General features: G+C 46.5%; 1 protein-coding gene across 15 annotated transcripts in view; it reads left to right on the top strand.

Moving 5' to 3' along the window:
• Positions 1 to 21,423, top strand: part of LOC139543013 (ubiquitin carboxyl-terminal hydrolase 19-like) — a 34,010-nt gene extending 12,587 nt beyond the window's left edge. For 4 of the 15 annotated variants that reach the window (XM_071349088.1, XM_071349089.1, XM_071349090.1 and 1 more), the window contains 23 exons: positions 1,487 to 1,615; positions 1,876 to 2,012; positions 2,179 to 2,721; positions 2,844 to 3,198; positions 3,302 to 3,461; positions 3,564 to 3,635; positions 3,761 to 3,876; positions 4,497 to 4,714; positions 5,673 to 5,871; positions 6,104 to 6,237; positions 7,403 to 7,576; positions 7,772 to 7,882; positions 9,380 to 9,490; positions 9,592 to 9,834; positions 9,942 to 10,060; positions 10,252 to 10,395; positions 10,531 to 10,877; positions 12,385 to 12,495; positions 12,672 to 12,888; positions 13,984 to 14,136; positions 16,077 to 16,243; positions 16,519 to 16,694; positions 17,713 to 19,979. In XM_071349088.1, coding sequence (XP_071205189.1) covers positions 1,487 to 1,615; positions 1,876 to 2,012; positions 2,179 to 2,721; positions 2,844 to 3,198; positions 3,302 to 3,461; positions 3,564 to 3,635; positions 3,761 to 3,876; positions 4,497 to 4,714; positions 5,673 to 5,871; positions 6,104 to 6,237; positions 7,403 to 7,576; positions 7,772 to 7,882; positions 9,380 to 9,490; positions 9,592 to 9,834; positions 9,942 to 10,060; positions 10,252 to 10,395; positions 10,531 to 10,877; positions 12,385 to 12,495; positions 12,672 to 12,888; positions 13,984 to 14,136; positions 16,077 to 16,243; positions 16,519 to 16,694; positions 17,713 to 17,970 — 4,394 coding nt within the window. In that variant the 3' untranslated portion in view covers positions 17,971 to 19,979. Of the gene's footprint in view, positions 1 to 1,486; positions 1,616 to 1,875; positions 2,013 to 2,178; positions 2,722 to 2,843; positions 3,199 to 3,301; positions 3,462 to 3,563; positions 3,636 to 3,760; positions 3,877 to 4,496; positions 4,715 to 5,672; positions 5,872 to 6,103; positions 6,238 to 7,402; positions 7,577 to 7,771; positions 7,883 to 9,379; positions 9,491 to 9,591; positions 9,835 to 9,941; positions 10,061 to 10,251; positions 10,396 to 10,530; positions 10,878 to 12,384; positions 12,496 to 12,671; positions 12,889 to 13,983; positions 14,137 to 16,076; positions 16,244 to 16,518; positions 16,695 to 17,712; positions 19,980 to 20,186 lie in introns of those variants that run through there. The other 11 variants (XM_071349101.1, XM_071349100.1, XM_071349099.1 and 8 more) reach the window with 11 other exon arrangements.
• The last annotated feature ends 2,879 nt before the right edge of the window (positions 21,424 to 24,302 follow it).

Below are 24,302 nucleotides of genomic sequence, written 5' to 3'. Positions count from 1 at the left end.
TTGCATACTTGTCTAACACAGTCACAGCATGCGCTGTGGACAAAGTGTTCTTGTGTTACAGAATCCGTTTTGAAGGTAATCCCTGTGGTATGCTGAGTGTGGTAGTCCTCTGACAGACTGTGTTGTCTCTGCTCGTGCTGTGTAGATGTGTTTGTAGTCCTCTGACAGACTGTGTTGTCTCTGCTCGCTCGGTGCTGTGTAGATGTGTTTGTAGTCCTCTGACAGACTGTGCTGTCTCTGCTCGCTCGGTGCTGTGTAGATGTGTTTGTAGTCCTCTGACAGACTGTGTTGTCTCTGCTCGTGCTGTGTAGATGTGTTTGTAGTCCTCTGACAGACTGTGCTGTCTCTGCTCGCTCGGTGCTGTGTAGATGTGTTTGTAGTCCTCTGACAGACTGTGTTGTCTCTGCTCGTGCTGTGTAGATGTGTTTGTAGTCCTCTGACAGACTGTGCTGTCTCTGCTCGTGCTGTGTAGATGTGTTTGTAGTCCTCTGACAGACTGTGCTGTCTCTGCTCGCTCGGTGCTGTGTAGATGTGTTTGTAGTCCTCTGACAGACTGTGTTGTCTCTGCTCGTGCTGTGTAGATGTGTTTGTAGTCCTCTGACAGACTGTTGTCTCTGCTCGTGCTGTGTAGATGTGTTTGTAGTCCTCTGACAGACTGTGCTGTCTCTGCTCGCTCGGTGCTGTGTAGATGTGTTTGTAGTCCTCTGACAGACTGTGTTGTCTCTGCTCGTGCTGTGTAGATGTGTTTGTAGTCCTCTGACAGACTGTGTTGTCCCTGCTCGTGCTGTGTAGATGTGTTTTGTAGTCCTCTGACAGACTGTGCTGTCTCTGCTCGTGCTGTGTAGATGTGTTTGTAGTCCTCTGACAGACTGTGCTGTCTCTGCTCGCTCGGTGCTGTGTAGATGTGTTTGTAGTCCTCTGACAGACTGTGTTGTCTCTGCTCGTGCTGTGTAGATGTGTTTGTAGTCCTCTGACAGACTGTTGTCTCTGCTCGTGCTGTGTAGATGTGTTTGTAGTCCTCTGACAGACTGTGCTGTCTCTGCTCGCTCGGTGCTGTGTAGATGTGTTTGTAGTCCTCTGACAGACTGTGTTGTCTCTGCTCGTGCTGTGTAGATGTGTTTGTAGTCCTCTGACAGACTGTTGTCTCTGCTCGTGCTGTGTAGATGTGTTTGTAGTCCTCTGACAGACTGTGCTGTCTCTGCTCGCTCGGTGCTGTGTAGATGTGTTTGTAGTCCTCTGACAGACTGTGTTGTCTCTGCTCGTGCTGTGTAGATGTGTTTGTAGTCCTCTGACAGACTGTGTTGTCTCTGCTCGTGCTGTGTAGATGTGTTTGTAGTCCTCTGACAGACTGTGCTGTCTCTGCTCGCTCGGTGCTGTGTAGATGTGTTTGTAGTCCTCTGACAGACTGTGCTGTCTCTGCTCGGTGCTGTGTAGATGTGTTTGTAGTCCTCTGACAGACTGTGTTGTCTCTGCTCGTGCTGTGTAGATGTGTTTGTGGACTGGAAGCAGAATGCTAATGAGGTGATCGCGAGGCTGCGCTGTGGAGACGGGGTGCAGAGGGTGGAGGACGTCGCCACTACCTTCACCGACACAGACTGTCAGGCCCGCTTCCCAGGTGAGAGCACAAACTAACTACATGTCTTATAGCCTAAGTGTATGTGATGATTGCACGTGTATGAGAGCTTGTACAGGCTACATGTCCGTTTTTTAGTGTGTGTGCTGAGATGGTGTTTGAATGAGGAAGCGTGCGTGCTGAGATGGTGTTTGAATGAGGGAGTGTGTGTACGTGTCTTTGGTATGTGTGGCATTTAGCCGTTCACTGTGAACATGCAGCATTAGCACTAGTCTGATGGCCCGTGACTGCTCTCTCTCCAGATGGGCGCCAGTGGGACTGTCATCTGCACGAGGAGATTGAGGGCTCCTGCAGCAAAGTGCAGTACAAAGAGAAGAGTGGCTTCCTCCTGCTGGTCATGCACAAGAAGATCCCCTTCCACTCCTGGCCTTCCCTTACGGTGAGTCTGCCATCTGGCCTCCATGCTGTCATTCAGCACGTGGTTCTCATGGAATACCATTAACTACCATCATGTGACTATTACCTGTCTCTTGTGAAGGTTTTAACACAATTCCTAAAAGAAATACGTACAAAAATCAACAACATTTTGTCTCATCTCCCTGCAGCAAAATAAAAAGGAGAAGCAGCCTATGAAAGTGGAGGTCAAGAACGGTAAAGACCAGAAACAGACGCCGCTGGTAAAGCCTGTGGTAAAGCCAGAGAAGTCTGTCCCGGAGACGGCCGACATGGCCGAACTGTCCACCCAGACGTCTGCTCCTCCGGCACAGTGTGAACAGAGGCGTGGCAAAGCAGAGCGCGGTGTCAAACGCACCGTGAACTACAAACCAGCAGACAGGCCAGAGTCTGGGGTGAAGGCTGGAGGAGAGGGGCAGACCAAGCCGGTCAATGTCAGTAAAGGGGACCTGCCTCAGGAGCCCAGTGCCAAGCGCACCGTCCATCCCCCCAAGGTCTCCAAGGACCCCACCTCAGAGATGCCCAGGGATACACACTCCAAGTCCACAGCCAATGGGAAACCACACAGCCCCACTGGCCGGGACCTCCAGGCATCTACTGCTGGTGACAATCGAGCTGAGCTGCTAGGCAACGGCCATGAGGGTACAGCACCTGAGGTAGCCGTCAGCCACACGCAGCAGCAGTTGAAAGTTCAGGTGAGTCCCGGTGTCTCTAGACTGTACCATCTCACCAGGCACTGAGTACTGTGTGGGTTCAAATGTGTGTGTGAAATTCTGCTGCTCTGGATCTGATTGTAAAGCCCATTTTATTGTTTTAGATGGAGGACAAGAATGCCCCAGAGTCTGATTTCAAGGCTGGTGCAGAAGAGGTAATCATACCGGCAGCCACTGTGTCCAGTGCTGAGATCAGCCCCAAGGCTGGAGCCTCCACCAACAGAACAGAGAGGCCAGGGGAGGCTGAGAGGACTGACTCTGAGACGCTAGTGAGACAGCCTCCAAAGGAGGCTGACCAGGCCACTGAGACTCTAACACCAACCATACAGTCAGGATCAGGGAAGCCTGTGACTGCAACAGACACCAAGCAGGCTGAGTCCCCCAATAGCAGCAGCAGCACACAGGAGGAGAAGAGGGACAGGTCTAAGGAGGAACCTCTGGAGATGAAGCAGGAGGAAGGTCAGTGGATGTCTCAAAAGGACACTGAAATGTTATTGTTGTCACGGTGAGTCCATGTTCTGCAGACGGTGACCTGAAACGTGGTACTGTGGTTATCTTTTAGCAGTTCCAGAGCCAATGGTGAACCTGAAGTTGTTGAAGAACGACTCGTACGAGAAAGGGACAGACCTGATGGTGGTCAACGTGTACATGAAGGGTATCTTCAGAGAGACAGCCAGGGTGATCTTCAGGGAACAGGACTTCACACTCATCTTCCAGACCAGGTAACTTGGTCCTTGTGACTTTTCACCTCGGTGGCCTTAGTGGATCTTAATTGGATTTTAGTGGTGTTTCCAGCTCATTGAACTTTCTTCCCTTTCAAACAGCGATGCAAATTTCTTGCGTCTTCATGCGGACTGCGGAGCGAATACTGTCTTTAAGTGGCAAGTCAAACTCCGGTAAGACTTTGAAGTCCAACTTGGTCTGTGATTTTTGTGTGGCGTTTCTATACACGTGTGTAGATGTCCCTTTTGCTTCTCATTGAGACAGTAATTTCTGACAAGCTGGGGATCCTCTGTTACAGGAACCTCATCCAGCCTGAGCAGTCCACGTATGCCTTCACCCCGTCCCGTTTAGACATCACCCTGAAGAAGAGGCACAGCCAGCGCTGGGGGGGCCTGGAGGCCCCTGCTACACAAGGTCTTCCTGCTGCCTGGCTTCTACTGCACACGTTATAGACGTCTGTTACACTAGCTGTCACAGTTTGAAATATAGCAGCCCCGTATAAATATTACACACATGTGTTCACTGACTGTCTTTATATTGCTGTTTGAGGAGCACACTGATGTGTTTCACTTTGAACCAATTGACTGTAACTGGCTGTAGGTGTAACCAGAGTCCTAGGAAACCATTAGAGCCTGTCCTAATGTGAATTACGTGGGAGGGTTGACAACGCGGGAGGGTTGAATTTAGGTTGTTCTGAGTGCGGGGGGGTGGGTGCAACTCGATATTAGAAAAGTGGGGTCTTAATGTTTGGTATACTAATAAGGTGTTCTGCATGACTATAGTAGGCAGGCATGTTTGTGGGTGTTTCCATTCAAGGCAGCACTACGGACAGGTGTCTGACCACTGAAACGTATCCAGTAACTCAATATGCATGTCTCAGTCTAGTCTGCTGCTCTCACAAGCCCGCGGGTCTGTGCGTGTCAGTGCAGAACTACAGTGCCTAGGTTATGTCCTTAACTTGTAATGTAATATGCTTCTCTTGGTCCTGACAGTTGTTTGTCGTTGACCACAACCTCCATCCTCCTCTGTTTAAGGTGCAGTGGGTGGCGCCAAGGTTGCTGTGCCCTCCGCGCCGTCCTCTCAGGCCAGTCAGCCGGGCAGCAGCAAGCACTCCCTCTCTGCCAAGGAGGAGCCACCCTGGATGGGGGAGGGAAAAGCCAAGCCCCCTCGGACAGTGGACGGATGCCTGGACAGTGTGTCATCCCGCACCGTCTCAGACCATGTCCCCATCAAACAGGAGCCTGCAGTCACGGTGAGTTGGACAAGACTGAGGATGAGAGGGAGGACTGACGGAGGATGAGATGGTGAGAGAGGGAGGACTGACGGAGGATGAGATGGTGAGAGAGGGAGGACTGACGGAGGATGAGATGGTGAGAGAGGGAGGACTGACGGAGGATGAGATGGTGAGAGAGGGAGGACTGACGGAGGATGAGATGGTGAGAGAGGGAGGACTGACGGAGGATGAGATGGTGAGAGAGGGAGGACTGACGGAGGATGAGATGGTGAGAGAGGGAGGACTGACGGAGGATGAGATGGTGAGAGAGAGAGAGAGGGAGGACTGACGGAGGATGAGATGGTGAGAGAGAGAGGGAGGACTGACGGAGGATGAGATGGTGAGAGAGAGAGAGAGAGGACTGACGGAGGATGAGATGGTGAGAGAGAGAGAGAGAGGACTGACGGAGGATGAGATGGTGAGAGAGAGAGAGAGGACTGACGGAGGATGAGATGGTGAGAGAGAGAGAGAGGACTGACGGAGGATGAGATGGTGAGAGAGAGAGAGAGGACTGACGGAGGATGAGATGGTGAGAAAGAGAGGACTGACGGAGGATGAGATGGTGAGAGAGAGAGAGAGGACTGACGGAGGATGAGATGGTGAGAAAGAGAGGACTGACGGAGGATGAGATGGTGAGAGAGAGGAGATGGAAAAGGCCCAGAAAGTGAAACGGTATGAAGTGAATTAGGACGAGGAGTAGGGGATTGGAAAATGAGTAGGGGGAAAGGGAATCCGATTTCTTTATCGTGTTATCCTATGAGCCTCGGAGGTTAGTATTTTTCCTAGCCACTGGGCTTCTGCATTGCTTGCTCTTTGGGGTTTTAGGCTGGGGTATCAGTAAAGCACTTTGTGGCAACTGTTGATGTAAAAAAGTCCTTTATAAAGTTTATTTGATTGATTGGTATTTCATCCCTTTATTTCTGTCTCTGCCCCTCAGCCCAAGCCCACCTGTATGGTCCAGCCCATGGCCCACGCACCTCCTGCCGGCAGCCAGCGCAGCGTTGAGGAGGAAGAGGAGGAGGAGGAGGTGTGTCTGCCAGGCTTCACAGGCCTGGTCAACCTGGGCAACACATGCTTTATGAACAGTGTCATCCAGTCTCTTTCCAACACCCGGGAACTCAGGGACTACTTTCATGGTCAGTGAGCTCCTCTAATCTTCCTCTTCCCTTCTGGCATTCTTTCATTTAAGTTTTTACATTCCTTTATGAAATATGTGTCTGATGTAAATATGTGTATAAAATGTAACAATGCAGGGAATAAAGGATTTTCTTATGAAAAAAAGTTTCAACATGCAAGTCATTGTATTAATCTTCAGTGACTGTAGATTGATATAAAACCATTAACTGTGTTCTCTCACCCTCTGTGCAGACCGGGCGTTTGAGAATGAGATCAACTGTAATAACCCGTTGGGGACGGGTGGTCGGCTGGCCATCGGGTTTGCTGTGCTTCTCCGGGCTTTGTGGAAGGGTACCCACCATGCTTTTCAGCCCTCTAAGTTAAAGGTGACACTCCACTCTCCTGAGTCATATCTTTAACTCCCTCCCTGTTATTTAATAATATATAATGATATAATATATGACATTTAGCAGATGCTATAACCCAAATAGCCTTTGTCTTTATTCTCCAGGTGATCGTATCCAGTTAGATGTGGTGTCTTTATTCTCCAGGTGATCGTATCCAGTTAGATGTGCTGTCTTTATTCTCCAGGTGATCGTATCCAGTTAGATGTGCTGTCTTTATTCTCCAGGTGATCGTATCCAGTTAGATGTGCTGTCTTTATTCTCCAGGTGATCGTATCCAGTTAGATGTGCTGTCTTTATTCTCCAGGTGATCGTATCCAGTTAGATGTGGTGTCTTTATTCTCCAGGTGATCGTATCCAGTTAGATGTGCTGTCTTTATTCTCCAGGTGATCGTATCCAGTTAGATGTGGTGTCTTTATTCTCCAGGTGATCGTTTCCAGTTAGATGTGGTGTCTTTATTCTCCAGGTGATCGTATCCAGTTAGATGTGGTGTCTTTATTCTCCAGGTGATCGTATCCAGTTAGATGTGGTGTCTTTATTCTCCAGGTGATCGTATCCAGTTAGATGTGGTGTCTTTATTCTCCAGGTGATCGTTTCCAGTTAGATGTGGTTTCTTTATTCTCCAGGTGATCGTATCCAGTTAGATGTGGTGTCTTTATTCTCCAGGTGATCGTATCCAGTAAGATGTGGTGTCTTTATTCTCCAGGTGATCGTATCCAGTAAGATGTGGTGTCTTTATTCTCCAGGTGATCGTTTCCAGTTAGATGTGGTGTCTTTATTCTTCAGGTGATCGTATCCAGTTAGACGTGGTGTCTTTATTCTCCAGGTGATCGTATCCAGTTAGATGTGGTGTCTTTATTCTCCAGGTGATCGTATCCAGTTAGATGTGCTGTCTTTATTCTCCAGGTGATCGTATCCAGTTAGATGTGCTGTCTTTATTCTCCAGGTGATCGTATCCAGTTAGATGTGCTGTCTTTATTCTCCAGGTGATCGTATCCACTTAGATGTGGTGTCTTTATTCTCCAGGTGATCGTTTCCAGTTAGATGTGCTGTCTTTATTCTCCAGGTGATCGTTTCCAGTTAGATGTGCTGTCTTTATTCTCCAGGTGATCGTATCCAGTAAGATGTGGTGTTTTTATTCTCCAGGCGATCGTGGCCAGTAAGGCCAGTCAGTTTACAGGCTATGCCCAGCACGATGCCCAGGAGTTCATGGCCTTCCTCCTGGATGGGCTCCATGAGGACCTGAACCGCATCCAGAACAAGCCCTACACAGAGACTGTGGACTCAGACGGACGGCAGGACGAGGTGGGTGAAATAAAGGTTTGAGCAGCACCATAAACAATCACATTTATTTTATCAGGCCCTTTGTGACATCTAAAAAGTGCTTTACACATACCCAGCAGGCTAAAACTCCAAATGGCAATCAATGCAGAGGCAGTCATACTTATAACCACACTCACTGTTTCCATTCAGTCCAGTTGTCCTGGAAAATGACATGGTGTGTCTGTTTTAAAGGTGGTGGCAGATGAGGCGTGGCAGAGGCACAAGATGAGAAACGACTCGTTCATCGTAGACCTCTTCCAGGGCCAGTACAAATCCAAGCTCGTCTGCCCAGTGTGCTCCAAGGTAAGACACAAACAGCGGAATTATTTCAACACAATTAAGCAACACTCCACTGTCTGAAATATATCTGGGTGTTCATGTTGAACTGTGTTTTGTATGGAGTCTCAATGGGGTTTTTCTAGTCTTGGAATGTATCAGTCAAACTCACAGGGATAATACCGTAGTGCCTCTGTTGCTACGGCTATCCACTGCTGAACACAGACCCTGACCGTTGTTTTAGGCATGTCTGCCCTTTAGGCATCATGATAATGGGCGTTTAACCCCCTAAGGTCGATGTCTGTGCGGAAATCTAATTAGCATAATAAAAAATCCCCATGGAAATCTGTCAGTTTAAGCTAGAGATGTGTTGCGTCTCAATCCACTGCATCCTCGTATGTCGTACTTCCGCATCTGCGACGAAAGGTTACAAAGCTAGAGCGGTGTCAGACCGTGAGACATCCCGAAAACCGGTTTGTTCTACACACTAATATGCAAAGGTGAGACTCTCATGAACATGTACATGTTGTTTTGCTCTAGGCCTCACAAAGCTAGTCTGAAGGGCCCCCGGTACCAGTTGAAAAATTTTATGAAAGTACAGTACCAGTCAGAAGTTTGAACACACCTACTCATTCCAGGGATTTTACTATTTTCTACATTGTAGAATAATAGTGAAGACATCAAAACTATGAAATAACACATGGAATCATGTTGTAAGCAAAAAAGTGTTAAACAAATCAAAATATAGTTTATATTTGAGATTCTTCAAAGTAGCCACCCTTTGCCTTAGACAGCTTTGCACTCTCTTCGCACTCTCTCAACCAGCTTCACCTGGAATGCTGTTCCAACAATCTTAAAGGAGTTCCCACATAAGCTGAGCACTTGTTGGCTGTCAGAACCAACTTCCTTTTTGATATTTTTTTGTGACCTTCTGTTGTTCCATGTAGTGAATCTGTTATTACATTTTCATTTTATTTAACTAGGCTAGTCAGTTAAGACCAAATTCTTATTTACAATGACGGCCTACCGGCGAACAGTGGGTTAACTACCTTGTTCAGGGGCAGAACGACAGATTTTTAACTTGTCAGCACGGGGATTCGATCTAGCAACCTTTTGGTTACAGGCCCAACAGGCCCAACGCTAACCACTTGGCTACCTGCTGCCCCGGCATGCGTTTGTATGTGCTAACAGCAGTAAGACAAAACATTATTTTTTTTGATACTTCAAAGGGAACTCAAAATGTTTAAATCAAATAGCTAAATGATCCTTGTTGTATGACCTTCATAAAACACTTCCATATAGCTTAGTAATATGATGCAGATGATTAGAGACTCAGGCCTGGCTGTCAAGCTGCAATGGAGGAAAACCTAATTCAATAATGGAGGAAAATGGACCCATCAGAGTTAGACTAATAGCGGATCAGTGTGGGTGGCTTGCTGTGTCGAGTGGAACTCATTTATTTAGTGCTGTGATAGGGAGTACTACAACTTGACCTGTTTGAATGTCCTTCTTCTCTGTCCCCAGGTTTCCATAACCTTTGACCCCTTCCTCTACCTTCCCGTGCCCCTGCCCCAGAAGCAGAAGGTCCTCACAGTGTTCTACTTTGCTAAAGAGCCTCACAAGAAACCCATGAAGGTAAGATGACATATTGGTGTCATTCAAATAGCAGATGGCTTCGGTTTATTATTTCATTTGACCGATTTTATTTGACTGTCTGCTTCCTCTGATTGTGTCAGTTCCTGGTGAGTGTGAGTAAAGAGAACTCGAGCACAGCTGAGGTCCTGGAGTCCATCTCTCGGAGTGTGAGGATCAAGGCAGAGAACCTGAGGCTGGCTGAGGTAGTGAAGAGTCGCTTCCATCGGATGTTTCTCCCATCCAACTCCCTGGACACGGTCTCCTCCTCAGACATGCTCTTCTGCTTCGAAGTGCTGTCTAAAGAGCTGGCCAAGGAGAGGGTGGTGGTGCTCCGAGTCCAGCAGGTAAACGTCCAGCAGCCTCTCTTGCCATCCTATTCGAACCTTAGGGAACTATAACACAAGTCCCTAGTGTGTTACCTAGTGTCTGTCTCTCTGTCCCCCCCGTCCAGAGGCCTCAGGTCCCCAGTATTCCCATCTCTAAGTGTGCTGCCTGCCTGAAGCCTCCTCTCTCGGATGAAGAGAAACTGAAGCGCTGCACCCGCTGCTACCGCGTGGGTTACTGCAACCAGTGAGTCAACAGCTCACTAAATGTTTGCTGTCTGGCACTAATGACACAGGCAATTGAATGAGTTAATTTCCCAATATTAACAGAACTATTTCAGAACTATTTCCTGTTCTCCTAAATGATTCATGAATAAAAAATAAAAAAATGGTTTCATTTTTAATCCAATCTAACTTTTTTCCCCCTTCATATTTCAGGGTTTGCCAGAAAAAACATTGGTCCAACCACAAGGTTCTGTGTGGGCCCAACATAGAGAACGTGGGGCTTCCCTTCCTGGTCAGCGTCCCTGAGTCCAGACTCACCTACGCCCGGCTGTCCCAGCTGCTGGAAGGATACTCAAGGTAGCATTGGGATGTCCGGAGTTGATGGATATGAATGCTGTTCTTTAGATATGATTACAACTTGCTGATTTGACATTGTTGGGCTGTCACTGATTATTATGTGGTCTCACCACTTTCCCCCATCTCTCTGTGTAGATATTCAGTGAACGTGTTCCAGCCTCCCTTCCAGTCTGGCAGGACGTCTCCAGAGGTCACCCAGTGCCTGGCTGACCTTCCCCCTCCAGCAGAGACCCCTGAAGGTGTGGGGGCAGGGGATAAGGCCAGGGGCGGTGGGGCAGGGGACTCAGAGCAGGAGGTCTCCTCTCTGGTTCCTGAGTCTCCACTAGAGACAGCCCAGGCCTCAGCACATCCAGCCGGAGACCCAGACGCCCTCTCCACCCACACCACAGACTCAGGTTTCATTGAGCCGTCCTCTGGCTCCCAGGACTCCCAGGGAGAGAAGGAGACCTCCTGTGAGAAGGCTGTCAGACCAGAAGGTAAAGGCAAGCATCTTCTAACATTAACATATCAATAGTATTGTTACTTCTACTTTTTTCATTACATTTTTCAAATGATTATATAGACAAATATTTTTTTCACCTTACACTATGTATACAAAAGTATCTATGGTATGTGGACACTCCTTCAAATGAGTGGATTTGGCTATTTTATCCACGCCTGTTGCTGACAGGTGTAAAATCGAGCACACAGCCATGCAATCTCCATAGACAAACAGTAAGAATAGCATTACTGAAGAGAGCAGTGACTTTCTACGTGGCACTGTCATAAGATGCCACCTTTTCCAATAAGTCAGTTTGTCAAATTTCTCCCCTGGTCAACTGTAAGTGCTGTTATTGTGAAGTGGAAACGTCTAGGAGCAACAACGGCTCAGCCGTGAAGTGGTAGGCCACACAAGCTCACAGAACGGGAGTGCCGAGTGCTAAAGTGCGTAGCGTGTAAAAAAAATCGTCTGTCCTCGGTTGCAACGTCTGCACGAGCTGTTTGTCGGGAGCTTCATGGAATGGGTTTCCATGGCCAAGCAGCAGCACACAAGCCAAAGATCACCATTCGCAATGCGAAGCGTCGGCTGGAGTGGTGTTCAGTTTGCCGCCATTGGACTCTGGAGCCCTCGATAACTACTGTGATTATTATTATTTGACCATGCTGGTCATTTATGAACATTTGAACATCTTGGCCATGTTCTGTTATAATCTCCACCCGGCATAGCCAGAAGAGGACTGGCCACCCCTCATAGCCTGGTTCCTCTCTAGGTTTCTTCCTAGGTTTTGGCCTTTCTAGGGAGTTTTTCCTAGCCACCGTGCTTCTACACCTGCATTGCTTGCTGTTTGGGGTTTTAGGCTGGGTTTCTGTACAGCACTTTGAGATATCAGCTGATGTACAAAGGGCTATATAAATACATTTGATTTGATTTGGAAACGCGTTCTCTGGAGTGATGAACCACGCTTCACCATCTGGCAGTCCGATGGACAAATCTAGGTACAAAGCGAGGCCCATACAGAAATGCTTTGTCGAGAGATCAATGTGGAAGACCTTAACTGGCCTACACAGAGCCCTGACATCAACCCCATCGAAAACCTTTGGGATGAATTGGAATGCTGACTGCAAGCCAGGCCTAATCGCTCAACATCAGTTCCCGACATCACTAATGCTCTTGTGGCTGAATGGAAGCAAGTCCCCTCAGCAATGTTCCAACATCTAGTGGAAAGTCTTCCAAGAAGAGTGGAGGCTGTTTATAGCAGCAAAGGGGGGACCAACTCCATATTAATGCCCATGATTTTGGAATGAGATGTTCAACAAGCAGGTGTCCACATACTTTTGGTTATTTACAAGCATTTCACTATACTCGCAGTAACATCTGCTAACCATGTGTATGTGACCTGTGACCAATAAAAATGTATTTAGTGGATCTCTTTCCCTGTATTTAGTCGATGTCTTTCCCTGTGGCTCACGCTGTGTTTTGAGGCTGTTTTGTGCTGTTTGTGTGTCTAGCTGCTGTGACCGGCTACCAGCAACCATCAGAGTCTGCATCCAGCCACACCTCTCAGTTCTACATCACCATCCTCCACTCCAACAGCAAGGAGCAGACACTGGAGGAAAAGGGTCAGGGTCTAATCTCAAACCTGCCCCTCACCCCTAGTCCTCACCCCTAGTCCGAGTGTTAAGACAAAGCAAAAACTCAATCATCTACTGCTCTGTATCATTCAACATTTAAGTCCTTTACGATATGTGTTCTAGAATGTCTTACTGTTGTTTTGTCATGTTTCCCCCTACCCTAGAAGAGGCCGTTCTGGACCTCCCTGAGGACTCCAGCCTGGAGCTGGTGTGGAAGAACAACGAGCGTCTCAAGGAGTATGTCCTGGTTCGGTCCAAGGAGCTGGAATTTGAAGAGGACCCTGGGTCGGTCAACGAGACGGCCAGGGCTGGACACTTCACCCTGGAGCAGTGCCTAAACCTCTTCACTAGGCCTGAGGTGCTGGCACCGGAGGAGGCATGGTAGGAACAACACACTGATCAATGTAGTCTTCAACATACACTAACATGCAGACATACTCAAACAAATGTAGCCCTACAGTCCCACACAGCCATGGACTAACACATGTACTGCACAGTTAACATTCAGACAGTCCCACACAGCCATGGACTAACACATGTACTGCACAGTTAACATTCAGACAGTCCCACACAGCCATGGACTAACACATGTACTGCACAGTTAACATTCAGACAGTCCCACACAGCCATGGACTAACACACGTACTGCACAGTTAACATTCAGACAGTCCTCTTACAGATTTAGGTGGTGTTTGGATGGATTTACAACCCTAACAAACTCTCTTTCACTCTGTCCCTATCCTTCCCTCCCTCTCTCTGCCTCGCTCTGTCCCTATCCTTCCCTCCCTCTCTCTGCCTCGCTCTGTCCCTATCCTTCCCTCCCTCTCTCTGTCCCTATCCTTCCCTCCCTCTCTCTGTCCCTATCCTTCCCTCCCTCTCTCTGTCCCTATCCTTCCCTCCCTCTCTCTGTCCCTATCCTTCCCTCCCTCTCTCTGTCCCTATCCTTCCTTCCCTCCCTCTCTCTGTCCCTATCCTTCCTTCCCTCCCTCTCTCTGTCCCTATCCTTCCCTCCCTCGCTCTGTCCCTATCCTTCCCTCCCTCGCTCTGTCCCTATCCTTCCCTCCCTCGCTCTGTCCCTATCCTTCCCTCCCTCTCTCTCTCTGTCCCTATCCTTCCCTCCCTCTCTCTCTCTGTCCCTATCCTTCCCTCCCTCTCTCTCTCTGTCCCTATCCTTCCCTCCCTCTCTCGCTCTGTCCCTATCCTTCCCTCCCTCTCTCGCTCTGTCCCTATCCTTCCCTCCCTCTCTCGCTCTGTCCCTATCCTTCCCTCCCTCTCTCGCTCTGTCCCTATCCTTCCCTCTCTCTCTCTGCCTCGCTCTGTCCCTATCCTTCCCTCCCTCTCTCTGCCTCGCTCTGTCCCTATCCTTCCCTCCCTCTCTCTGCCTCGCTCTGTCCCTATCCTTCCCTCCCTCTCTCTGCCTCGCTCTGTCCCTATCCTTCCCTCCCTCTCTCCTCTCTGCCTCTCTTGCTCTCTCAGGTACTGTCCAAAGTGCCAGCAGCACAGAGAGGCCTCCAAGCAGCTGCTGCTGTGGCGTCTGCCCAACGTCCTCATCATCCAGCTCAAACGCTTCTCCTTCCGCAGCTTCATCTGGAGGGACAAGATCAACGACATGGTCGACTTCCCCGTCAGGTACAGTTGAAGTCGGAAGTTTACATACACCTTAGCCAAATACATTTAAACTCAGTTTTTCACAATTCCTGACATTTAATCTCAGTAAAAATGTCCTGTTTTAGGTCAGTTAAGATCACCACTTTATTTTAAGAATGTGAAATGTCAGAATAATAGCAGAGAGAATGATTTATTTCAGCTTTTATTTCTTTCATCACATTCCCAGTGGGTCAGAAGTTTACATACACTCAATTAGTATTTGGTAGCATTGCCTTTAAATTGTTTAACTTGGGTCAAACGTTTCGGCCTACACATTGTCTATGGGATTGAGGTCAGGGATTTGTGATGGCCACTCCAATACCTTGACTTTGTTGTCCTTAAGCCATTTTGCCACAACTTTGGAAGTATGCTTGGGGTCGTTGTCCATTTGGAAGACCCATTTGTAACCAAGCTTTAACTTCCTGACTGATGTCTTGAGATGTTGCTTCTTTATATCCACACAATTTTCTTGACTCATGGTGCAATCTATTTTGTGAAGTGCACCAGTCCTTCCTGCAGCAAAGCACCCCCACAACATGATGCTGCCACCCCGTGCTTCACGGTTGGGATGGTGTTCTTCGGCTTGCAAGCTTCCCCTTTTTCCTCCAAACATAACGATGGTCATTATGGCCAAACGGTTCTATTTTTGTTTCATCAGACCAGAGGACATTTCTCCAAAAAGTACGATCTTTGTCCCCATGTGCAGTTGCAAACCGTAGTCTGGCTTTTTTGTGGTGGTTTTGGAGCAGTGTTCTTCTTTCTTGCTGAGCGACCTTTCAGGTTATATCGATATAGGACTCATTTTACTGTGGATATAGATACTTTTGTACCTGTTTCCTCCAGCATCTTCACAAGGTCCTTTGCTGTTGTTCTGGGATTGATTTGCACTTTCCGCACCAAAGTATGTTCATCTCTAGGAGACAGAACGCGTCTCCTTCCTGAGTGGTATGACGGCTGCATGGTCCCATGGTGTTTATACTTGCGTACTATTGTTTGTACAGAAGAACGTGGTACCTTCAGGTGTTTGGAAATTGCTCCCGAGGTTGAACCAGACTTATGGAGGTCTACAGTTCTTTTTCTGAGGTCTTGGCTGATTTCTTTTGATTTTCCCATGATGTCAAGCAAAGAGGCACTGAGTTTGAGGTATGCATTGAAATACATCCACAGGTACACCTCCAATTGACTCAAATTATGTCAATTAGCCTATCAGAATCTTCTAAAGCCATGACATAATTTTCCTAAATTTTCCAAGCTGTTTACAGGCACAGTCAACTTAGTGTATGTACACTTCTGATCCACTGGAATTGTGATACAGTGAATTATAAGTGAAATAATCTGTCTGTAACCAATTGTTGGAAAAATTACTTGTCATGCACGAAGTAGATGTCCTAACCGACTTGCCAAAACAAGTTTTAATGACTCCAACCTAAGTGCATGTAAACTTCCGACTTCAACTGTACATAACACAACTTATAAACACAACTTATAAACACAACTTATAAACACAATTTATAAACACAGCTTATAAACACAGCTTATAAACACATACCGCAGCTTATAAACACATACCACAGCTTATAAACACATACAACAGCTTATAAACACATACCACAGCTTATAAACACATACCACAGCTTATAAACACATACCACAGCTTATAAACACATACAACAGCTTATAAACACATAACACAGCTTATAAACACAGCTTATAAACACAGCTTATAAACACAGCTTATAAACACAGCTTATAAACACAGCTTATAAACACAGCTTATAAACACAGCTTGTCATATTATTCACTTAATCACACTGACCCTACACTCAATGACTTGAGGATGAATTCACTCAAACATACTGCAGAGTATAGTTTTAAATATTTCATACAAACACAGATTTACAGCTTGGTTTCTTGTCTTTCAGGAACCTGGACCTCAGTAAGTTCTGTATTGGTCAGAAGGACGACATGCAGCAGCAGCCCATCTATGACCTCTATGCAGTCATCAATCACTACGGGGGCATGATCGGAGGTCACTACACTGCCTACGCACGCCTGCCCAGCGCCCAGAACAGCCAGCGCAGTGATGTTGGTGAGTGACTCTGTTTGACTGAAGTAGGCTATACTGTATTTTGTGACCATGGCAAGCTGGTTTAACATGTTATATTCTGTTCATACTGTTAAAATGATCTCACCTGCCGTCCTCACCTCCACCCTCATCCTCTACCCTCTTCCCCCTCCTCCCCACTCCTCTTCCTCCATTCCCCCCGCTTCCTTCCTTCCTCTTCCTCCTCCCCCTACTCTTTCCTCCACCTTCCCCCTCCCTCACCTTCCACCTTCCCCTCTTCCTACACGACCCCCCCACAGGCTGGCGTCTTTTTGATGACAGTACGGTGACGATGGTGGAGGAGAGCCAGGTGGTGACACGCTACGCTTACGTGCTGTTCTACCGCCGCCGCAACTCCCCTGTGGAACGACCACCACGCTTACTGGGGCCCCTGGGGGCCGAGTCCCCCACCTCTGCAGGAGCCACCGCCAGCCAGGTGAGGGCGCCATTCTCTACCTCTGAGAGTATCCCTTAGGGAAGTACCAGTATCCATTACATGGTTGTAGAAAAACTCCTCGAGGAATAGTGCATCATGAGTTATTAAATTAAACTCGGCCCAACATGACTCATTTGAGGTAGAGGTAGATTTAAATTTCCTGAGATTATATTTTCACCACATGAGTGAGATGTAATTCTGTGTTCATTCATCTAGTCTTCTTCGTGCAGTGATATTTAGTTGGTTGCTTGTGTTGCTTTTAGAGAAATGATCTCAGTTGCCATTGACAGAGTAACGTTTTTTCTGCTTCTAAAGCTGTGATGAGAGAAAGACGATGGATCTAATCTAATTGTTTAAGGCCATTGGTTTGTTCATCAAGAGGTTTATGCTAGTTTCTAAATTGAATAGCTGCTTTGGAGAAAAGCTGTGCTCACTTGTTTCAACTTATTATCCTGAAGTGCCAGAAGCAACGCCACCTTGTCTCTCTTGTCCCCTTTATCTGATCTGTTTTGGCATCTAAGCGTCATAGTTTTCTGTCCAAATGCTGAAAACAAAGTGAATTGCCTCAGAATTAATAAGGGCTGTATGTATTCACAAACTTTGTGGAAGCTATTTAATGTCTGTGAAATTGATTAGATGTATGATGCATTTTTCTTGTACTCATGAGTTTATATTGAGAGTGGGAGTCGCTGTGTTTACAAAATATCTGTGATTTAATTAATCTACAAAAATATATGTGATTTAATGTATCTATTAGCTAACTGTTGAAAAGAAAGATGTGATAGTTTGTCTATCCATCTGTTTTCTGAAAGACACCCCTCACATCGTTCTGAGCTGTCCTCATGCTGTTCCTTGAAAGAGTCTGGCTTGTCCTTGACCCTGTGGCCTGTGACACCGTTAGTATATTAGACAGAGTGGATGGGGAGGGTTTGCTGGAGGTCTGGCTGTGGTGAGGTGGCGTTGCTTTAGGAAGAACCAAGCTTTTCCCTGAAGCTGACACAGGTTTCCGCCATCGCAGGCATCTCTGATATGGCAGGAACTGGAGCAGGAAGAGGAGGGTGTTGAAGAGGGCCCTCGGGGCCTGTTCCGTCCCAGGCTGGGGAGGAGAAGAGCAGCCAGGAGGGAGGAGGGGGTGGAGGGGCAGGTGTGGAGGCTGCTGCGCCAAAGGATCCCGCATTATTCCGATGACGACTGTGTCCGATATTTTGTCCTGGGTACCTTGGTTGCTCTACTAGCGTTGTTAGTGAACCTAGTCTACAGAGCCAACTGGGGCTAAGCGGCCAGTATCACACCCCACACATACACACATGTATACTAAAGCAATAAGGCACGAGAGGGTGTGGTACATAACCAATATATCACGGCTAAGGGATGTCCTTACGCACAACGCAACGCGGAGTTCCTGGACACAGCACTTAGCCGTGGTATATTGGCCATATACCACAAACCACCGAGGCGCCTTATTGCTGTTATAAACTGGTTACCAAAGTAATTAGAGCAGTAAGAATACATGTTTTGTCATACCCGTGGTATATGGTCTGATATACCACGGCTGTTAGCCATTCAGCATTCAGGGCTCGAGCCACCCACTTTATAAATAGGCTTATACACAAAAAAATGTCAAGTCTAATGAAATATCCATGCCAATACGAAAACATTTTGTTTTGTAGATGGCCTATAAATCAATATGCTGCTAAACACATTCAAAATGTTAACTAAATTATACACTGCATATCTGTTAATCAAGTCCAGTAGCATCTACTAGTAACTTGGCTCAGCTTGGCTTGGCCTTCTTTACTGCAGTCCATAACGTATGTCCCTATAAGATACGTTAAATTCTAGTTCAAACCTACTTCAGCCTTTTATGTGTCCATGCCAATTGTCTCTCTCTCTCTCTCATGTAGGTTTTCAGTACAAAAATCTGAAATGCATGTTTTGGTAATGGTTAGTCCTATGTTTTGCACAAGAGATGCTGTTGAGAGGACTTGAACTAGGGTATAGTGTTAAAGTGCTACTGTGATAGTGTTGAGTGGGTGAGGGAATAAGATATTGTAGTAGTGCTCATTCACAGATATTGTAATCCTTTAGCTCCGTCCCAGGATGGCATGGTGGGCTCTACGACTTGCTTTGTGCAGTCATGACTTTGTACTGTAACCTGAAGACAGCTCAAGTGTGTGTTTGCTTTAATGAATACAGAGTGTGTAGACTCACAGTAAGCTAGTATGTGCCTTTTGCTTGTTTGTCACATTGCTGATTTTATTTTTGATTTCATGTTGTCAATGGTAAGCTCTTAATTCAGCAGTTGTATTGCTTTCTGTCCACCAAGGTTGGGCTCAATTCGAATTGAAGGCTGTTAATTCAGGAAGTGATTTGAATTTAAAATTCAGAAAATGTACAATTTTTTTTTCGAAATATAACTTTTACTTTTCAGTTTATTGAGAAGTCATTGAAAATAAATGCAATTTTTTTCCCTTCCGATTATTGGATTGTAGTTTTTGTTTACTTCCTGAATTGACTGCCTTATGTTTGAATTGAGCCCAACCTTGCAGTCCATACGGTTTCCTTATCCCTGTCAGACTTCATGAAAGCCACTTGTTTAACCTTTTTAAATGTGCTTCTTTTTTTGGGGTGAAATAACTAGATATGTCAGAGCTTTACGACTGTTTGTGCAAAAATAATAAGTACGCTGATGTACAGTATGAAGCTGAAGCTTAGTAGTGACCTCAAGTCATTAGAAAGGAGATGCCGTCCACCTATCAATGAAAATTGCTACACTTAATGATTATCTGTGTTGCTGGTATATGGACTAACCTCCTGTAACAGTGTTGTAGTAATATGTTCAAGTCTCAGGGATATCACAGTGCACTCTGTCATGCCTCTCCGGCTGTAGATGGGCTTGGAGGCCAGGTATATTCACTATCTGCTTTCAATGCCCAGTATGTCTCAGTGGTTTATCCAGTGGTTTGCCTCAGTGAAATGTCGACACAGGAAATGTGAATTATCTAGGCTCCCTACAGATGGCAAAGATTCCCTATGGTTGTGGGTGTAAAGTGAAAGTTACTGAATTAAGGAAGTGTATATTTTATAGCAGGAATATTTACATGATTGCTGTATAGAAATTGCACGATTTTTAAATGTAATCTTAATTGTAATCTTAATAGTTGCTATTATTTAAAAAGAAAGTGGGACATTTCCCAGCAATAATGTGTACAGGTCCTTCCATCTTAATGCTGCTCCAATAAACCAACATGTGTACTTCTTTTCACAATAAAATGTCAACCTTTATGCTGTCTTAATGAATATTATTTTTGAAACAAACATGGAAATCGTCCATCCAATTGGAACTGGGTTTTGTTTGTGGCTGCAAGGAATATGTCCGTCAGTCCAGTGAGTTATGCTTTTGGATTGTTTACAGATAAGATGGGTCTGGTCTTCCTAAAAGGGAACTGGTCCAGAGAAAAGCATGATTTGTAACACTGGTTTATTTTACAGGCCTCTGGCCAGGCACTCTTTGGAACCGACCTGGACCCTGAAGGACCCACTCCGCTGACCCCAGAGGTGACCTCTGAGCTGTTTGGACACTCTGGCGAATGTGCTGCTCTGTCCTACAGTAACATGGAGGAGGTGGACTAAGGTGTGACTGAGGCTCCACCGAGCTGGCTTAAGGCTCCAGCTGTGGACCGATGCCAGCAGCAACGTTGAGAAATACACTCCTCAGTAAACAACACTAATAAACTGGACGGCTTCAAAGCGTCCCCTCAGTGGTGCAATGCTAAACATGTCAGAAGTGGATTTGAGGGGAAGGAAGGACCAGTACATGTCACCACAGATGTGGTGGACATACCAGCTCATGCTATTTATGTAGTAATATTCATGCAACACATTGACACACACACACACACACACAAACAGCGTGTTTGCACATACAACAAAAGCCTCCACACACTCCTGTTTTCCCCAGAGCCTCCGGGTTGCAGCCTGTTGTTGGCTGATGGAAGAGCCCACCTAGACAATGTTGGTGGCCATGACTCCTTTTTATCCCATGATAAACGGGTGTCTGGTTCAGAGGTCACAAAGGATGTGGCTAACATCAAACAAACCCCCTCCAGCCTGTTGGGATTGAGGGAAAATTGTGATGTGAGAGGATTAGACGTGTGTGTGTGTGTCTGGGTGTGTAAGCATTTGAGTGTGGTTTTTACCCGCTTCTCATCAAGGTTTAGTCTGGTCTGTGTTGTGATTCTGTAAGCTGGGTACCGATATAGTGTAATGGGTGCAGAAATGGTTTATTTTATGTTCATACAGAGGACAAAAAGTAACTGTCTTTCTGTTTACTATTTTCATACCACACCTGGATTTAGTTTCTTTGCTTTAGATTTTTAAATACATTTTTACTTTGTAATTTATCCAATCCTGTGGATGTAATTTTTGAGAAGAAACCAACTTGATATACACTGAAATGTGCATGTTGATACACAGTAGCCGTACAATAGAATGCTGTTACCACTTCTGCTACATATCTTCATTTCTGTTTGAGTACTCTTGTACACCCCTCCCTTCATTTTGTGTTAGACTGAATATATAAAGTTGGGGATTAATGAGAATGTGGCTGTGTATAAGATATACATTGTTAATATAAATTAAACACTTTTTGAGAAGCGCTAACAGGTTATTTGAATACACACTGATTCAGTAGGAACTTGAATAAAGTTGCCTGGGAACTTTTTTTTTACCCTCTGTTTCTACCATTTTCTGTGTTAAATTGTTGGTCCTCCAACCTGCACTTATTCTTTTATGGCTCTTGTTACTGTATTTACTTTCAGACTCCACACATTACGCTGAGAGAAGAAGAAACGACGGTTTCAGAAAGTAAAAACAAACATTCTGTCAAATTAAGTCTAGAGTGATTTGTATTTGAATAGTGGTACAAACTTAGAGCGCTCTTAAATAGCTACAAATCTACGACTGGTCAAAAGAGTTACGAGGATCTCTGGTTTCAGTAACATACCTAGTTAGCTAGCTCAACCCTCACGCAATTTACTGACAAATTGGCTAGTTATTTAGTCAAGGAAAATCAGCTGTTGACAACTGATCATTCGGGACTGGAGCTCATGTCAGACTGCGACAAGACCGGTGATCATCCCTCTAAACCACGGGGACGATCGTGATGAGCGGTGTACTCCACACGCCAAAGGAAATGTCAATGATTGTACCCTTGAAGAAGACCTCAAGGGTTGTCTCTAAAGAAGAAAAAGCTTGTCCTTCATGTTGATCTCATTAACACCATATTGGTGTCTGACGCCGTGACAAGTCAAGGAACTATTGCAGCCTTGGATTATTTAATTTAAATTGTGACATGGGGACAAATGAGTAAACAGGGTAACAGGTTAAGATGCCGTTTTAGCTAGCCCTAACCCCTTATCATAATTAGCCTAACATACATCAATTTTCCTAACTTGGTACGAAAAAGTCTCTCCCGGTCGTAGCTGTATACCGTCTAGTCAAAAATCTAAATAGCCATTTCCTACATGTAGGCAGTTATGCCCCAAACCTCTAACCTTTTTCTGTAAATGACATGACAATTCAATAAGTGGAATCATTGCCACTGTGCCAACCTGCCACGATGGTGCCATTGCTGAGTGTAATTGGAGTGTAATTGCCAAACACCGGCCTCTTTCTGTTGTCTGTAGGTAAATGGGATTGGATGAGTGACTCACCTCTACTCCCAGCATGTGAGTGTGCTGTCTGCTATCACTCCCAGTTTGGCCGGGTGGCAGGCTTCCCCAGCTCCGCTGCAGGTCGGCAGTTCCCGGGGCGTGCTGGAAGAGCACCTAGCCATGCTGTACTTTCCGGGGGGGGACAAGGAGCTGGCTGTGAAGGGGGAGGAAGGGCAGCTGTACCAGTAGGATATAGTGGTCAAAATTCTTACAAATCTGAAATCTTGTTTGAGGAACAATGCCTTTTAAGACAAACTCACAGAAGGTCATTCACGGTGAGATCTATTATGGGTGACTGGTGTGTGGTGCTACTCCCCTGGGTATAGAGTGGCTGCAGTCCCTTGTCATCCCCCTCAGTGTGTTCCTGTACCAGTTAGTTTACTGGAGCAGAACACATTGTTTTCTGCAGGGGGGGGGCTCAGAGGCTGCCTTACACAGTTAGCTGCAGTTTAAAAACATCCACATGATGACTTATTCAAACTGTCAAGGACAATTTGTGTAGGAATATCGGCAGGGAGGGTGAGAGAACATCATGTGATTCAGCAGAACTTGTAGGACGACCTGTAAACTTGGTTTTGTTTATTCTCATTCTAAAAGGATACTCTAAAGCAGAGTTTCCCAAACTCGGTCCTGGCCCCCCCCCCCCCCCCCGGTGCGTTTTGGTGTTTGCCCTAGCTCTACACAGCTGATGCCAGGTGGTGCCAGGATCTTAGTAAGAAGGGGGTGCTTTTGTAGTAAGAAGGAGGTGGTTCTGACCAGGCCAGATCCGCTGTAGTAAGAAGGGGGTGGTTTTGACCAGGCCAGATCCACTGTAGTAAGAAGGGGGTGGTTTTGACCAGGCCAGATCCACTGCAGTAAGAAGGGGGTGGTTCTGACCAGGTCAGATCCTCTGTAGTAAGAAGGGGGTGGTTCTGACCAGGCCAGATCCACTGCAGTAAGAAGGGGGTGGTTCTGACCAGGCCAGATCCGCTGTAGTAAGAAGGGGGTGGTTCTGACCAGGCCAGATCCGCTGTAGTAAGAAGGGGGTGGTTCTGACCAAGCCAGATCCGCTGTAGTAAGAAGGGGGTGGTTCTGACCAGGCCAGATCCGCTGTAGTAAGAAGGGGGTGGTTCTGACCAGGTCAGATCCTCTGTAGTAAGAAGGAGGTGGTTCTGACCAGGCCAGATCCGCTGTAGTAAGAAGGGGGTGGTTCTGACCAGGCCAGATCCTCTGCAGTAAGAAGGGGGTGGTTCTGACCAAGGCAGAGGAGTGCCTGTCGACCCATGACAGGGAGAAAGCCCTGTACCAGTACCTCAGCTCTGTCCAGGGCCTGGGAGGCTTCCAGGACCACGTTGACTGGTAGGTGGACCCATTCCAAAAGGCTTGACGTCTTATCACACTAATGGGGGTGCCCTAGTTTGCTGGCAAGCTCATACATCCATCTTTGAATACTTAATTTAGTCTTAAGCATTACAGTAATTGTAATAGAGAAGTTGTGCTCTGTATTGACCTCCATGAAGGTTTCAGTGTTTCGTGATGTATTCGGGGCACTGGTCTGTCTCTGTAGGTTGGCCAGGAACACCTACACTCCTTCCTGGGAGGGAAGCTTCTGTGTCGGGACCCCTTCGACCAGGAAGTCACAGCACATATTCATAGATGACAACATCCGGCAGAATGATGAGGACATCGTCGCCCATCCAAAGGTATGTTTTTTTTGCCTCGGTTCATGTTCTTTTGGATGGTTTGTGCATACTCATATGAATGTGGATTTATACCATTGCAGATCCAGTATGTTTTAAATATCCTCACGTGGTGTTTCTGTTCTGGGTCCATGTCTGATTCTGAAGGTGTTCCTGGACTGAGACGGCTCAGAGACCTGGATATAGCCTTCACCTCAGAGCTGTATGACCTATGT

The sequence above is a fragment of the Salvelinus alpinus genome, chromosome 17 (assembly GCF_045679555.1).
Source record: "Salvelinus alpinus chromosome 17, SLU_Salpinus.1, whole genome shotgun sequence".
NCBI classification, from domain to species: Eukaryota; Metazoa; Chordata; class Actinopteri; order Salmoniformes; family Salmonidae; genus Salvelinus; species Salvelinus alpinus.
Note: the sequence above shows the minus strand (reverse complement) of the source record. Positions and strands in the feature narration are given on the sequence as shown.